This window comes from Dermacentor albipictus, chromosome 2 (assembly GCF_038994185.2).
Source record: "Dermacentor albipictus isolate Rhodes 1998 colony chromosome 2, USDA_Dalb.pri_finalv2, whole genome shotgun sequence".
Taxonomy (NCBI): Eukaryota; Metazoa; Arthropoda; class Arachnida; order Ixodida; family Ixodidae; genus Dermacentor; species Dermacentor albipictus.
Window position 1 is genome coordinate 112184771 of NC_091822.1, and position 15439 is coordinate 112200209.

At 45.8% G+C, this 15439-nt stretch overlaps 1 protein-coding gene across 1 annotated transcript in view; it reads left to right on the forward strand.

Moving 5' to 3' along the window:
- LOC139055513 (nose resistant to fluoxetine protein 6-like) overlaps nucleotides 1-12689 on the forward strand; it is a 32397-nt gene extending 19708 nt beyond the window's left edge. Inside the window, exons 3-5 of the mRNA XM_070533017.1 lie at nucleotides 1364-1553; nucleotides 2674-2816; nucleotides 10836-12689. Coding sequence (XP_070389118.1) covers nucleotides 1364-1553; nucleotides 2674-2816; nucleotides 10836-11030 — 528 coding nt within the window. The 3' untranslated portion in view covers nucleotides 11031-12689. The remainder of the gene's footprint in view (nucleotides 1-1363; nucleotides 1554-2673; nucleotides 2817-10835) is intronic.
- The last annotated feature ends 2750 nt before the right edge of the window (nucleotides 12690-15439 follow it).

The window sequence follows — 15439 nt, forward strand, 5'->3', positions numbered from 1 at the left end:
GTAGTAGTTAGTGGCTGCGTTCGTTTTCTATGTGCTGTATAGTTAAAAGGAAAAATGGAGGCCGTGTCTTCTACGGGGCAAAGTAATACTAACACGTTACTTTTGCATGTATCCCATTGGATACCCTCACTTTGCCGGCGCCTCTACCCCTCTATCTGTCTTCGATGCCAGAAGACAGATGACGTACCTCTTAGTGTCGGGCGGTATCAGCTTTTCGAATCTTCTATACTGAATATCATGAAAAAAATTAATATATTATATGCAAGATACGATCCTATAGCCATTTTGCATTGTTTAATTATTGTTCTGAGGATATCCGTAGTTTACATATAGAAAAGTCTACTTCGGAGGCTTCAAATACCTAATAGTTTTTTTTTCTCTTCTATTCCGAAGTGTGGTTAAATGTCAGTTCTGTAGTCTTCTGTCCAGTCGTTTTATTTCTTGCATTCACCTGTTTTCTCTCTGGTTGTATTGTATCGCATATTTTTCTACTATGCAGTGTGGTGATTCTGAGATTTCGTGTTTATTTGCGTTTATACAGTATTCACGCCTAAATTTCCCAAAAGCATTTGTTCGAAGGTTCATGATGTTAAAGAAACAAGCATAGTGCTTTCAAAGCTAACAGACAGCTAAGTTAGTGGTAAATCGTCGCTGTACACTGCGGCGAAGTCTAATCATTGTCGATGAACCATTGAAGGAGGAATCGTGTAAATCTTCTAGCGGTCTGCAAAAATGTATGGCTTCAAAGCCTGTAGCGGGGCTCATTGGATTTTGATCATGGTGAACGCCTACGTACAAAGAGGCGAAGAAAATGATAAACAAGAGGGCAGCAGTCACAGCCACCCATGTACATTGTCCTAATTTTCGGGATTGGTGCTAAATGTTGGCGCGATGTTTTCTTTACTGTTCCTGCGGCAGACATGCGGAATAGATATGTAACAATATACTGACCCCCCCCCCCCCCCCACGAGAAGCGTTGAAGGCGTGTGAGACGTGGATATGTAACACTTGGATAACACAAAAATATAGGTTTCGTGTCGATGTATTCCAACGTGTGGTCTATATATATCAACATACCCGCAGACAACAAGCAAGACATGTGAATATATAGGGACATGGGACACTTTCACAGCATGTGCGAATATATATTACGAGGTGCAAGCAAGAAATTATTATTAGGATCTCCGGAGATGAGAGCGATGCCGGGAATGTCGTTAGCACCGTTGACTTGAAGATTGTTCTGGTGCTGCCGTGGCAGCTTAATTAAAGCATAGGTTAAATGTATCGAATTAATGGGTCGTATATGAAGATGGCTCTATATATGATTTGTTTGGGTAGACATTCTTTTTCTTTTTTTGCCCAGGGTATGCAGATCGCGGGATGGTGCCTGTCCGTCAGCTGTGGTCTCGCCTCTGTGTTCGGAAAGCTTCCGTGGTACAGAAGCGCAAACCCCACCACGCAAGGCGTAACCCTGATTGCTGCATTCTGTGACCGGATATTCTGGTCCGTATTTCTCATCTGGATCACTCTCACGTGTTCTTCGGGACGTGGTGGTAAGGCGGGTCCAAGATTTTCTTTCTTTTTGTTTCTTGAGGCACATGGTTTATGTCGCTTGTGGAGAAATAGTGGTTTATCTGACGCAACTGATCCCCATCATGTTCATGAAAACCGAGTGGGAGGCTAAATTGATCCCTATACATGAATATATTGATGATTCAGCCTCCCAAAATGGCATATATCATGGATGACGTATGCCCCGAAAAATTGGGTGGTCAGGTTAAAGCAACATCGAAAGCAACCAAGACACCACTCCAACAAATGACGTAGCAATAACTACGCCAGAAAGCTTTATCATTACATGTCGCCCGATAGGGGGCAACCAAAAACGCCCTCTGTATCAGAAGCGCCAATCCACAGGAAAAAAAAATATTCTTTCGCGCAAACCTCATAGGTTGTACTGCATGCAGCCTCTGACTCATGACACCCGTTGAAAAAATTGGGGCCTCTGAAGGGGGAATAGAAACCAGCCTAAAAGACAAACTGAAGTTGAAAACAATATGACACAGAAAAATGTCATATGTAAGAACCGTATATTATACAGTTTATAACTTAATACTACAGAACACCGAGACGACGTTGCCTGCATTACGAAGTAATTCACGGCCCATCATTTCGTGAAGGCAATAAATTTCTTTGTGTCATGCTCCACAATCTAAAATTATGAGTTTAAACTTCGCGCCAAATCGTTATTTTGTTCCCATCCTAATTTTTATTGAATGCTTTATTCTGCAGCCATACTCTTCTCCATTGTATACCGCGCCGCGTCGGCACGATGCATGCTTGCATTGCATGGGCAGCCAGCCTCGATTGTAACACATACGATGTGGGCCAGCCTTTATAAGTATACATGCTTTGATAAGACGGCGATTGGATAATGCCTTCCTGAGTGAAAAATAACATACGTCACCATGATGCGCCCTCATATGTCGCCCTAGCAACAGCTATTATACAGCAATGTCACCACATGAGGGGGCCGAACTGGTGCCACGTGTCGCTTATTATATTCCTTATTAAAAAAAACGCCAATCCTAACAGTGCCATACAAATGAATAATTAAATGGTTCGTTTTATTTTCAATGGTTATAGCGTGTGCTGGAATCGATCCTCTCGCAGGGTTTGTGAGCAGGTTCCTATCTTGGGGTGCCTTTGTACCTCTGAGCAAGCTGACATTCGGCGTCTACCTCATCCACTTCCCGTTTGTCCAACTCATGCTTCACGCATCCAGAGAGCGCATATTCTGGTCTCATTTCAACGTGGTAAGTTTACTAGCTTGTACAGCTCACTCTTTACCTTTTGTTGATCGAAGATAAGAAAATGGTGATACAAATTCTCAGGTATCGTATGCTGTGTACTTACGATGAACATTTACAGGATCGACTGAGGCCAACGGTTCTGTCCTAATATTTTTTTTAAATGCTTATTACTACGTTTAGGTTGTGCCATTGAAATTAATGTCGATAAGTACATTGTTAACGTCGCTGTGTTATCGTGCGGCAGGTTTTGCGGCCGGTACATGCTGCAGGCTACAACATGGTAAACCTCGCAGTCAGTGCCAATGCACTCGCGCTGCTGAAATATATGCCTAGTGGTTCGGCTTGGGGTAAAGTGCGCTGCGGCATTCCCGTCATGTTATGCATCTTTGAGAAATTACATTGCGTTCCACGAGCCACTCTTTGTGGTGGGGTGGTGTAGGCGGTGCCTCGGCAAGAGTTCCGGTCGTGTAGTTTTTTTCGCAGCCCAGAGTTGTTGGGATTCATAGCTTCGCATGGCTAAACGATGGACCTTTAGCAACGCTTTAAACACAGCAACATTACTGCAAGCGATGTTACGCTGTCACATTTACTACTGAGAAAGTTTAGTGCTTCGACCATTCAGTCAAGTTTCTTGCAGTAGGTGCAAATGGTGGAACGCGTAAATCAAAATCTTCTAGGAGAGGTGTTTGCGCGCACAGGCACACGCACACACACACATGGAACTTTTTGACATCGACCCTGCAGCCCCCCATCAAACTTCACCGCAATGCTACAGCGGAACTCAATGGGTAGCACTTTCCAAAACGATAGTTTAAAAAGACCGCTGGAATTTCAAAACCTTTAGCTACTAACATCGAGAGTCCGCCCGCGCGTTTGAAGAATACTACGTTTCACATGAACTACCTTGGAGCGTAAAAAGATAACAGTGACTGTGTTTTTCGATGGGTTGCACTGGCCTCCACTAACTCGAGTTGAAGGAAATAGTGGAGGCACATTCTATAATACGTGGGTGAGTGTAGCTCTGGCCGGGGAAAATGGAATGAATTGTGGTGTTTTGGTAGCTAGCTTTGAATTGGCAAAACCGGTGCCAGTGGTCTAAATTAATTTGTTGACACTAATAAGAGATTGGATGAAGCGTGATAAGCAATCGCACGTATGAATGTGTGATGTTTATTGGTGCAAGGGCCAGGTATGCCCAAAGAGTGCCATGCCATGCGCACTTTGATGTGTGCGCTATAGTTGCGAAAGTCCCATATAATGGAAAATTCCGCATGCATTCTAAGAATTTATGATGATTTCAGTACGATTCTGACGAAAGCTAGGTAAACATTAAAGGGAATCTAAATAAATTACGTATAAAGTAAATATAAAGCACGCAAAAACTGCACGGAATTACTGAGCTGCATACCAAAGATTTGAGTAGGGAAGCTTCCTCAGCGCACATTTAAGGGGAATTTTCGTATATTGTATACTGTTTTAATGAACATCCTTTTGTCAAAGCGTTTGGTCATCTAGATACTGACCCATGTACTTTATATTTTTCGGGTGACCGCTTTTCACCATCTCGCAAATATTTTCACGCAGCGCAGGATGCAGCTTCATGTATTCGAAATTTCTCGAATGTTATCGATGGTTCTATCCACCGTCTGTTGCCACCGAACCTTGTGGAATCTTATTTCATGTAGGCGCGACGAGAATGTTGTGGAGGAGGAGGAGAGAAAGCAAGGACAGGAAAGGCAGGGAGGTCAACCAGAAGAGTATCCGGTTTGCTACCCTACACTGGGAGTGGGGGAAAGGGGAATAGAAAGGAGAAGAAAGGGAGAGAGTAAGCACAGAGTACTTGTGGGCAGGACACTAGGCACAGGGACACTATAAGCGGTCTCTTAAACCGGTGTACCTCAAGTATCGCAGTAATGCACGATTGGGTTTTCGTGCCAGTGACGGGTGTCGCCATGGTCAGAGTATCTTTGACTCGGTGAAAGGTCGTAAGTCTAGTCGGTGCAAAGTTTCCTGCAGAGAGAGGCGTTGTACATCGCAGCGGGGGCAGGTACACAATAGGTGCTCGATGGTCTCCTCGCACCCACAGGAATCACACATCGGGCTCTCGGCCATTCCCAAACGAAAGGAATATGTGTTTGTGAATGCTACTCCCAGCCACAAGCGGTACAGCAAGGTTGCTTCACCACGGGAAAGGCTAGATGGCACTTGTAGCCGTAGCGTGGGGTCCAGTGTATATAATCGGCAGTTGAAGGCACCTGAACTCCAGAGATCTTGCGACTTTTTGCGTGCATGTAGGCGAAGTTCCATGGCAGCGTCAGACATCACCAAAGGTACTGAACGCGTCTGGGTATCTGCGTGGGCAGACCGGGCAGCCTTGTCTGCTAGGTTGTTGCCGACAATGCCACAGTGAGCAGGAATCCATTGAAATGTAATGGTGTGCCCTCTTTCCAGAGCATGGTGGTGTACTTCCCTGATGTCAGATATCATCTGCTCGTATATTCTGTGACGTAATGCAGACTTGATGCTGTGAAGGGCTGCCTTAGAGTCACAAAATACGACCCATTTCTCTGTGGGCTCTTCGGTGACGTAAATCATAGCGGCATGGAGAGCTGCAAGTTCTGCCGATGTCGATGTAGTCGTGTGCGACAATTTGAATTTAACTGTAACCTTCTTGGCTGGAACGACAAATGCGGCAGTTGAGCTGGCACGTGAGGTCGAACCATCGGTATATATACGTATGCGGTCATGATACGTCTGGTGTAGTAATAGGAGCGTAAGTTGCTGCAGAGCCGGCGATAGATGATTGGACTTTTTTGTAATTCCAGGAATATCAAAATTCACTTGAGGCTGTCGTAGGCACCACAGGGGAGATGAAGGCTTTGTCGCTGGTGTAAAAGATGACGGTATGCACTCTTGATGAGCGCTAATCACTCGCGAAAAGGTCGCTTGAGGTCTTTCGGGTGGTAGGGAGGTCAAATGATGGTCGGGGATCCTTGACAGATGGCGAATGTGCGCTCTGAGAGAGTCGACAACTACGTGTGTCTGGATCATATGGTCCCCAGCGATGGCAATTGTTGCTGTCGTTGACGTGCACCGAGGCAGCCCTAAACACGTGCGTAGGGCTTGACCTTGGATGCTCTCCAAGGCGCGAAAGTTCGTCTTGAATGCATTTGACAACACTGGTAGACTGTAGCGCAGGAGTCCGAGAAACAGTACCCTGTAGAGCTGCACCATAGAACGGACTGGTGTACCCCAGTTTTTGCCGCAGAGAAATTTAAAGACGTGAGCAATGGCAGCCAATTTCTTCTTTAGATAGACGCAGTGAGGGCTCCACGAGAGGCTGCGGTCAATGATTAAACCCAGAAAGCGATGTGTCTTAGAATAGTGACACGTGTACTTGTCTTATCGGGCGACAAGTATTGTCGCCTAACAAATGTTATCGCACAGCGCGGGACGCGCCTGCATGTGTCCGAAGTTTCTGGAAAGTTATCGATGCTTCTATCCGCTGTCTGTTGTCGCCGAACGTTGTGTTATCTGATTTCATCGCTTGACACGAATGGTGTAGAACATTTTAGAAGGCATGCGGGTCCCAACGTTTAATCTGGAACATTCGACGATTGCTGTATAAAAGCCGACGCGCTTGACCCGCTGATCAGATTTTCGACGATCGCCGACTGTGTTCGCCGCTTTCGTTGTGCTATAAGTGTAGCCTGTTTTGTGGGCACAGGTTCGCCCAATAAAAGCTAGTTTTGTATTTCACAGTACTGTTACTGTGTTCTTTCTTCACCGTCACTACCACGTGATAATAGGATACCGCTTGACCATTGATTGAAACAGGATACGATGACATTTGTTTGCGCGTAAAGCCAACCAATGCGCACTTTTCAGTAGACACGATGAGGCCTTGTTCTCGTAGATAAGATGCCGTCATGGTTGCCGCCCGCTGAAGCCTGGCTCGTACCTGAGGTCGAGTCACCGCTGAAGCCCAGGTGCAAATGTCGTCGGCGTATATTGAGACGTGAACTGACCGCGGTAGGTACTCCCCTAGTCCTACCAAGACGAGGTTGAACAGAATGGGGCTCAACACTCCACCCTGCGGCACACCACGGCAGATGTAATGTTCCGAAGTTGGGCCGTCTTCAGTCTGTAAGAAAAAGCACCTCTCGGTTAAATAGTCCCGAATCCGTTGATACATCCGGCCACCAACTCCAACAGCCTCAAGCGAGTTCAGTATGGCCTCATGGGCGACGTTGTCGTATGCTCCTTTAATATCTAGAAAAAGTGCCACTGATAGGCGCTTGAGGCTTTTTTGGTTACGAGGTCAATGACGTTGTCGATGGACGAGCGACCTCGACGAAAGCCCGTCATGGCGTCCGGATAGATGTTGAATCGCTCTAGGTAGCATTCCAAGCGAGCAAGAATCATTCTTTCCATCAATTTACCGACGCAGCTCGAAAGCGCAATCGGACGGTATGATGAGAGCCCAAGCGGAGACTTTCCAGGTTTCAGAATGGGGATGAAGCGGCTCGATTTCCATTGTCTAGGAACGGCGCCATTCTGCCAAGACTCATTGTAGTAGCTGAGCAGCTCATCACGTGCGTCATGTCCAAGGTGGCATAGGGCAGCATACGTGATGCCATCAGGTCCTGGTGACGACGAACGCCTGCAGGTCGCCAACGCAACATCGAGCTCTTCGAGTGAAAAGAGCACGTCCATTTCTGGTACACGTGCATCAGGGATGTCATTCAATGCTGCGTCAGTAATGGTGGCCGCGGACCCAGCAACCCCTGCGCAGAACTCTTCAGCCACTTGAAGTTCCGAGCGGAGTTGGTATAGGGCCAGAGCAGCAAAGCGCTTCCTTTGGTGCGGAGATGAGCGAAGTCCCCTTACAGTTCTCCATATGTGCGAGAGCGATTTTCTGGGATCAAGCGACTGACAGAAAGTTTTCCATCGCTTGTCATCCAGTTTATCTATACGACGCTGTACTTTCTTCTGTATGCGTCGTGAAGCCCTCAGATCCAAGACGGACTTCGTGCGCCGATACCTCCTCTCCGCCCGTCGGCGTTCCGCACGAAGCCTCTCCAGTTCCATATCTAAGTCTGTTCGCCTTGCTGACCTTGTGAGCGAGCGGATGGATGTTTTCAATGTCTCTGCGATTGCATCTTCGATGGTTTGTGAAAGGCCTTCTCGACATGCGTCATCCATATCCTTCTTAAACTTTGTCCAATCAACTGTACGCAAGACAGTAGAGGGGCATTGCTCAACTCCTCTAATCTTTATGTGTGTTGGAATATGGTCACTTCCATGTGTTTCGATGTCCGTAAACCAGTGGACGCTCGAGGCAAAGCGCCGTGACACCAAAGTTAAGTCCAAGCAGCTACTATATGTGGTGCCTCGCAAAAACGTAGGGCTGCCGTCATTCACACAGCACAAATCGTGGTCGGCAGCAAAGGAGGCGAGACTCCTGCCTTTGGAATCAATTTTACTGCTTCCCCATAGCTGGTGATGCGCGTTGAAGTTACCTGTGATAACCCAGGGGCCATTGTTCATCAGTAATATTTTCTTGAGTCGTTCGCCGTCAAAGTGACCCGCTGGGGATATGTAGGCTCCAATTAGTGTGAATGACACATCTTTCTTTTGGATATTGAGGCAGACATATTGGTTGTCGTCGTGAGGCTCTACTGCGTTAGCGACGTATTTAAAGTCCGTGCGGATGTAGATGATTACTTTCGTGCTCGCACCGCATGTGGACGAGACGAAAGATTCGTAACCGGACAGTCTGAGTGGAGTTGACGTGTTTGGTTCCCAAATGACCAGTATGGGAAAGCGATTTGTAAAAATGAATTGGCGAAAGTCTGCTATGCGGGTCCTTAGACCCCTAGCATTCCACTGAAAGAACGACGCACCTTTAACTTCAGTGCGGAAGGGGACTATTGGTCGAGCCATGATGCCTAAACGATGCTAGCAAGCACTGGATTTAGTACATCCAGTATTTGCAGAGCACTTCGAGCTGCTGGGGTTTGCAGCTTGTTCAGTATGATGCGCATTGTATTAATTAGCGATTGCAGCATATCAGCCACCTGCTTGTCTTGGTCGCACAGATCACTGACAGTAGACTTCGGGGGTTGTCCAGCAAAATTTTGCTGTGATTCTGTCGGTGGATGCTGTCGTTTCGGTAGAGCCGGCCAAGATTCTGCAGGTGTGGTCTTCTCAGTTGCCTTGTTCTTCGCGGTCCTTTCGACAGTGTCTGGCTCGGGTGGCAGAGGAGGAGGAGGTGTTGTAGGAAGTGGCATGCGCGTCGCAGAGACAACAGCCTTCCTTGAGGGGCGCCGGCGACGGGAACGTCAATTCCTGACTTTTTCGGCGGCTTCGCGATGAGATGAATGATCTCTCGCCATCTCTTTCAAGATAGCCATTTCCTTCCTAATATGCGGGCATTTCCTCGAGGAAGCATCGTGTGACCCTCCGCAGTTTGAACACTTCATCACAGTCGCGCCACATTTATCTGCAGCGTGGGGCTCGGCGCAACGGGGGCATGCTGCCTGATTTTCGCAGACGCTGCTCACTTGTCCCAGTCGCATGCATTTGCGGCACTGAAGAGGTTTCACAATGAAAGGCCACACTGCATGTCTGAAGTGTCCCACCTTAACATGCGAGGGTATATATTTACCCTTGAATGCAATCTTCACACAGCGTGAACTGCCTAGCCGCTTAACATCAACAATGACCTCATTATTGGCTGGCTTGATAGGAATCGGCAAGTCGTTATTAAGGATGGCGACGTCTACGTCGTAGATAACGCCACTGACTACGTCAGATCCCAGAGGGATGTAAGAGCGCACCTGAATTCCATCGATGTCCGTTACGCTGCGTAGAGTGTTCAGAGCAGCCGCATGTTGGACATCAACCGCCAGTAGATTTTTCCGAGTGTTGACTCGAATGTCCAATATTTCATTTGGCACCAGGGCTTCCAGTGACATCGACACAGATTGCCTGTTGAGTAGCTTCATGTTGACGGTGGGAAGCAAGGGCACAAAGATGATGGTATTGGCGTCCGGCCTCTGTGTGTGTCTTACTGTTTGCGTGCTTGACGATCAGGACGTCCTGGTGTTTCTTCTCTTCGCTCTGCGGCTCTGCACCAGCTGGAAGTCGTCATCGGAAGTGTCCTCACTGCTGAGAGAGTAGACATGGGTGTCCTCGCTGTCGCTGTCGCTCTGCTGACCGTTCCGCTTCCTGGAGGCGGCCGCCGCTGACGCCGCCGTCGCCGGCAGACGTGCGGGGTCGTCCACTTCCATCACGACCGAGCAGGGAGCGAGGACCAGCGGATGAAATTAGATTTTCACATAAATAAACTGGGGCAAGGAAGAACAGCTCTGTGTCAAAAACACTTCGTCGTCGTCACGCAGGCACAACCAATTGCCTTGGAATCTACGATGATTAGTGTATAAAAGACGACGCGCTTGACCAGCAGATCAGCTTTCGACGACCGCCGACCGTGTTCGCCGCTCTTACTGCGCTTTGAGTGTAACCTGCTTTTGTGGGTGCAAGTTCGCCCAATAAAACGCTACTTTCGTCATTGGCAGTTTTCCTTTCTTCACCATCACTAGTACGTGACGATATGCTCGAATAAGTTCAACGTGTGGTACTCTTTAGATCACCAAATTCTCAAAAAGTAACAACGATGCTGCATGTGGTATTCTGACCTTTACTTCGGAGGAAGAAAAACCCTAATGTGTGAAGTAGAAAACTTGCATTGCAACCACAATGAGCATTTACATAAATAATCATTATTCTCCTAATAAACATGTGATTAGTACTGTACTGTTACGAATATCCTCGTGTTTTCACTATTTCCACGCATTTTCGGTTTTGATGATATCACTCGCAAGCGATTACGTGTTTCGTTTTTCGTTAATATATTTAGGACAGTTTTTCTTTTTTTTTTGGCAGACATGCTTTAATATATTGTCGTGTATCTATACCTCGCGCTAAACGGGCCTTTTTTTCTTTTTTTCTTTGCAGATCACGTTGTGGTTCGCGACGCTCGTTTGGTGCTTTCTTCTGGCCTACGTTGAGTTCTTGGCCTGCGAGGCGCCATCAACGGCGCTGTGTAGGCTCATCCTCAGCTGGCCGACTGGAAAGGCTCGATCGCAGCCCGATAAAAACAGTCAAATAGCAAAGAAGATACCGGAATTGCGCATTTCTTCTATGCTATAAGAATGCGACGGAAATCTTCCCTGTCACTGCAATACACCAAAGCTGCGTGTTTGTAGCGCAGTACTGCAAAATAGGAGCTTGCACTTGTTCATGCAGTAACTGCACTCGGTGCGTGTAAAACTGAAAATGCATACATGTGGTCTGCAATAATTATTTACAGGGATCGAACAAGGAATGCTGCTGGAGTCAACTTTTGGAGAAAGGGACGTATATTAGAGAACGCAAAAGCATATGCAGCCCTGAGGAAGAGAGGTACCCTTGACATTCTTTGTTCGTAAACTGTTAATCACTTCAAGCCTCCATCTTGCTGTGAAGTGATTGCTTGTTTACGCGTCCTCTGTGGCAGCTCAGCCCCTCGGAAAAGTTGTTATAAAAATTCAGTCCTATTTCTATCAAGCTTTTCGTGTCAGTGATATACTTAGGGGGGAGGGAATATTATGTATAACTTTTTTCTAGGGGTGTCTAACGCGTCGTGCAGCTGAACACGAGGTATTGTCATTGATTCCTGCTTGGGGCTGCCGCTTTATGAAGGTGCCCAAGTGTAAAGTGTCTCATGTACTGCACCTAAGATGACGTCGAGGCACAACCTGTGTTTGGTTTTAAGTCAAGGGCATTCAACAAAGGGTCTCTGGAGTGCGAGGGCCAAATGCCCATAATTAGTGAAAGGAACAACAAAGAATCTTATAATCCAATACAGCATTCTGCAACCACAAATACAACTGGCGAAAAGCTTCTGGTTCCATGTGCGACTACAGGTAAACAAAGAAAATTATATCCATGATTGCAAGGTAAAATAGGTGTCACACCCTGCCAAGAATTAACACGTTCAGCGCAGGCAGAAGGCGACAAAGCACACTTGGACATCTTAACACGATGGCAATCGCTGCATAATTGGTTGTGTCTGCTTCTGAAAGAGGTGCTTCGTATCAAACCCTGAAGAAAGCGAACACTTAATTGCTCAAAGAACAATAAAAGCGAATGACATTGCTGCTTCTGTATCACTGTAAGAACGTTATAGAGCAACGACATTCGCATATCGCTACTGCGGCAGCCACGACGCATGGCCAAGCGGATGCGTATACAGAGAAGCAGCTGCTGATGCACAGAAGCTACCAAAAATGGAACGATACCTGTCCACATTGCAACAGTTGATCATGCGGCAGGCTTTGCCAAATCGCTTCTTCTTAATGGCAACAATATGTTCCATGTTGATTAATTTACATTGTTTCATGTACCATTGCTGAAGAGCTTTTTCGGCTAGGGATATTGCCGAGTTTCAAAATAAATAAAGCAATCCAGTACGCAGTGCCGCGGAACGTTGCATAAAAGGTAAATAGTCCGATGTAACACGACCTCGATGGTCTTCCTGAAGCTTTGCTTCCTTTTCCCTGGTAGCCTCCTGGCTAACTCCTCAATGTTCCCCTTCATACAGGACAAAGAAGATTGCTACGCACAACCATTAATCCATTGATAGCGTTCCAGATAATGCAAGCACCAGGAAACCGCCTTTGTATCACGCTATTTTCAGTCACGAAGCGTGCAAGTTAGCGCATCTTTGTTGTGCGTAATTAAACAATGAACCGCGACATAATACCTCTATGTCGCCGCTGGTACCGGCTGCTGTGCAAACCGATTGCTTACGCTGCACTATAGCACTTGAGTGCTAACGCAAGCAGGATTGTGAAAAGTCTACCTCTTGTGAATAAACCAATATTAAAGAACATAGCCGCTTCATGGTCATTATTTTGCACAAATACAAATGCTCTCAGAAGAGTGCAAGATGTGATGATTATCTTAACACAGTAGGTGCTACATACGAACATCAGCAAAATGTACGGAGAGCCTAAAATTTTCGCCAGCAAGAGGATTCAAACCCATGTCGCAGTTTAAAGGGCGACATGCTAAACTCTGGCTATCGCGTAACATTCACGCTTGCTGATCTGTGCGAGGTGTCGCGCTTAACACCCGATTCAGAGGACAGAATAGGTCAAACTATAGCGGACTAGGACGACGTTAATTTGGCGGTACCACAATGTTGAAATACTTAAAGAAAGCATATTCGTAAAGGTTACAATAACAATCTGTGACGCAAGTAGAAGGCAAAAGCACGCAGTTTAGGCAAATCTGTGGCATTCGCATCATCTCCATATCCTTGGAAGGCCAGGTGAAAAAGCCCGCATACAAATTAGTGGCACATTTTCCTCAAAGCTATCTATCTACTCACAAACTCTGGGAATGGGAGCTTCTGTGAGGAAAATGGAGAGTGCAACTCTGCTTGATGTCATGAGAGCGAAATTTCCATACGCTTCATGATTTGCAGTGGGCAATGAACTAATCACACTACCAAAAGCATAAGTAAAAGAACAAAACACACCAGCGTGAAGGCATGCATCGAGATGCAGTGTCACGTTGCGTTGACGGTGAAGAACCCACTACGGAAAACTGTGAATCCTGAAAGTGACTGTTTATTGGGCGAACCTGTGCCCATGAAGAAGGAGCAACATTGAACCACTACGATAGCGGTGACCGCAGTCGGCGATCGTCGAAGATCTCATGAGCGGGTCAAGCTCGTCAGCTTTTGTACATGACTCGCCGAGGGTTCCAGCGTAATTGATTGATAATGTTTTATTCACCTTAGCATTCCTAAATAAACACAGGCAAAATAAAGAAGAATAAATATGTGACAATGAGTGAAACTAAAGAAAATAATTGATATGATTATCAAGGCATCAAGCCGAAACTAAACGGAACTGCAACAGCAAAGGGAATAACAGGTATAGCAGAAATATTTTTTAGAAACAAGGCATACAAAAACCTTGATGTTACCGTAAAATTTCCGGCAGGTGCGAAACCATGAAATGCTGGGAAATGCAGTGTGCAAGGAAATGAACTGAGTAGGAAGTGCAAAAAAAGCCGTCTGGATTCATAACGATAGAACAAAGGATAACATCCATTTGCGTTATACACAAATTGACATCTGCGACACCCTCGGCAATCCGTAAGTCGCGTAGCTGGTGAGACGGTAAAATTCTAAGCTGAGCGAACAAGAGGTTTGCTTGCAGTGGTGGAAGTAGACGGTGTGATTATTCTAACTGCGCGTTTTTTATAATGTTCTTGTGGGATCAATATACGTTTCTTAAGTGCGTCCACAAGTTTCAATACAGTACAATAATTGACTGTGAATTAAGGCAGGATACACAGTGTGCGACATATTGTTTTCAAACGAGTTCTGTGTTCATACAAAGGCATAGCATACAGATGTTATTTTGGAGCAAACAGCATTGCTGCGTTCGTGCCAGTGCATATTCTCGTAACGCCGGCCCACCAGACATGTTTGTCGTTTGCGCGACACTTAACCCTTAACACGTGTTCCCATCCCATCTCCCACCCAAGTGCCATGCACGTTGTTCTGACGAGATTCGACTTGCAGCCAGAATCAAATATAACGTAATGTTTACATCCTTACAAAAACTACTCCAAGGTATCTCTATGAATTATTTTGTTCTATGAAGTCATTATTATTCGATAATTGTGCTTTGGCGGTACAGATGTCTTTTTTTTGTGGGGAATGGAAAACAACATGCTTTGTTTGTTAGCGAAACTTGTTAGCGAAAAACCATCTGAGAATTCTGTCGAGCTCAGCGTTAGCCTCTGGCTCCAATTCTGTAAGATTTTGGGCTGTTAGTACAATGCATGTATCGTCGGCATACATGACTTCTGCATTATGTAAGTTTTTGTCTAATGTCTTCTTCGAATACTTGAACCAATCCATCAACACTGCTCGTTCGCGTGCCTCCATGTACATTGAACATAGCTCAAAAGCCTTACCACGAATGCCATAGGTCTTTAATTTGCTCATTAGTATTGGACAATCCAACGTATCGAATGCCTTTCTTAGGTCTAAGAAAATTACAGCTAGAAGGTTAGTCTTCTCCAATGCATGGTTAATTACCAGGGAAAGGGATAAAGTTGCCTGGGATGTGGAATATTTTGTTGAAATCCATATTGTTGGAGACGTAACAAGTCATGTCTTTCAAGAAAACTTCGATAACTTTTAGTAATTATTTTCTGAAAATTATAACAATTGCACTTAGTATCGAGACAGGTAGGTAGTTCAATGGATCCGAAGGATATGAGTGTTTAAACATATGAACTAGTTTGACTGTTTTCAACTCAGCCGGATATAATGAAGAATTAAGGAATGGTTACAGGTGCATAAAATTGGCCCCAATACATGAAGATTCTTCTTGATCATTCTCATTGTAATTCCCTCAAGTCCAGGAGATTTATTAACTGCACACTGGAAACCAGGGAGTGTAGCGAACTAATTCCAATGCCGTACAATACAAACATATTGACAACTGAGACAGATAAACAAGGTCTACTGTCCGTATCTGGAAGCTGGGCTG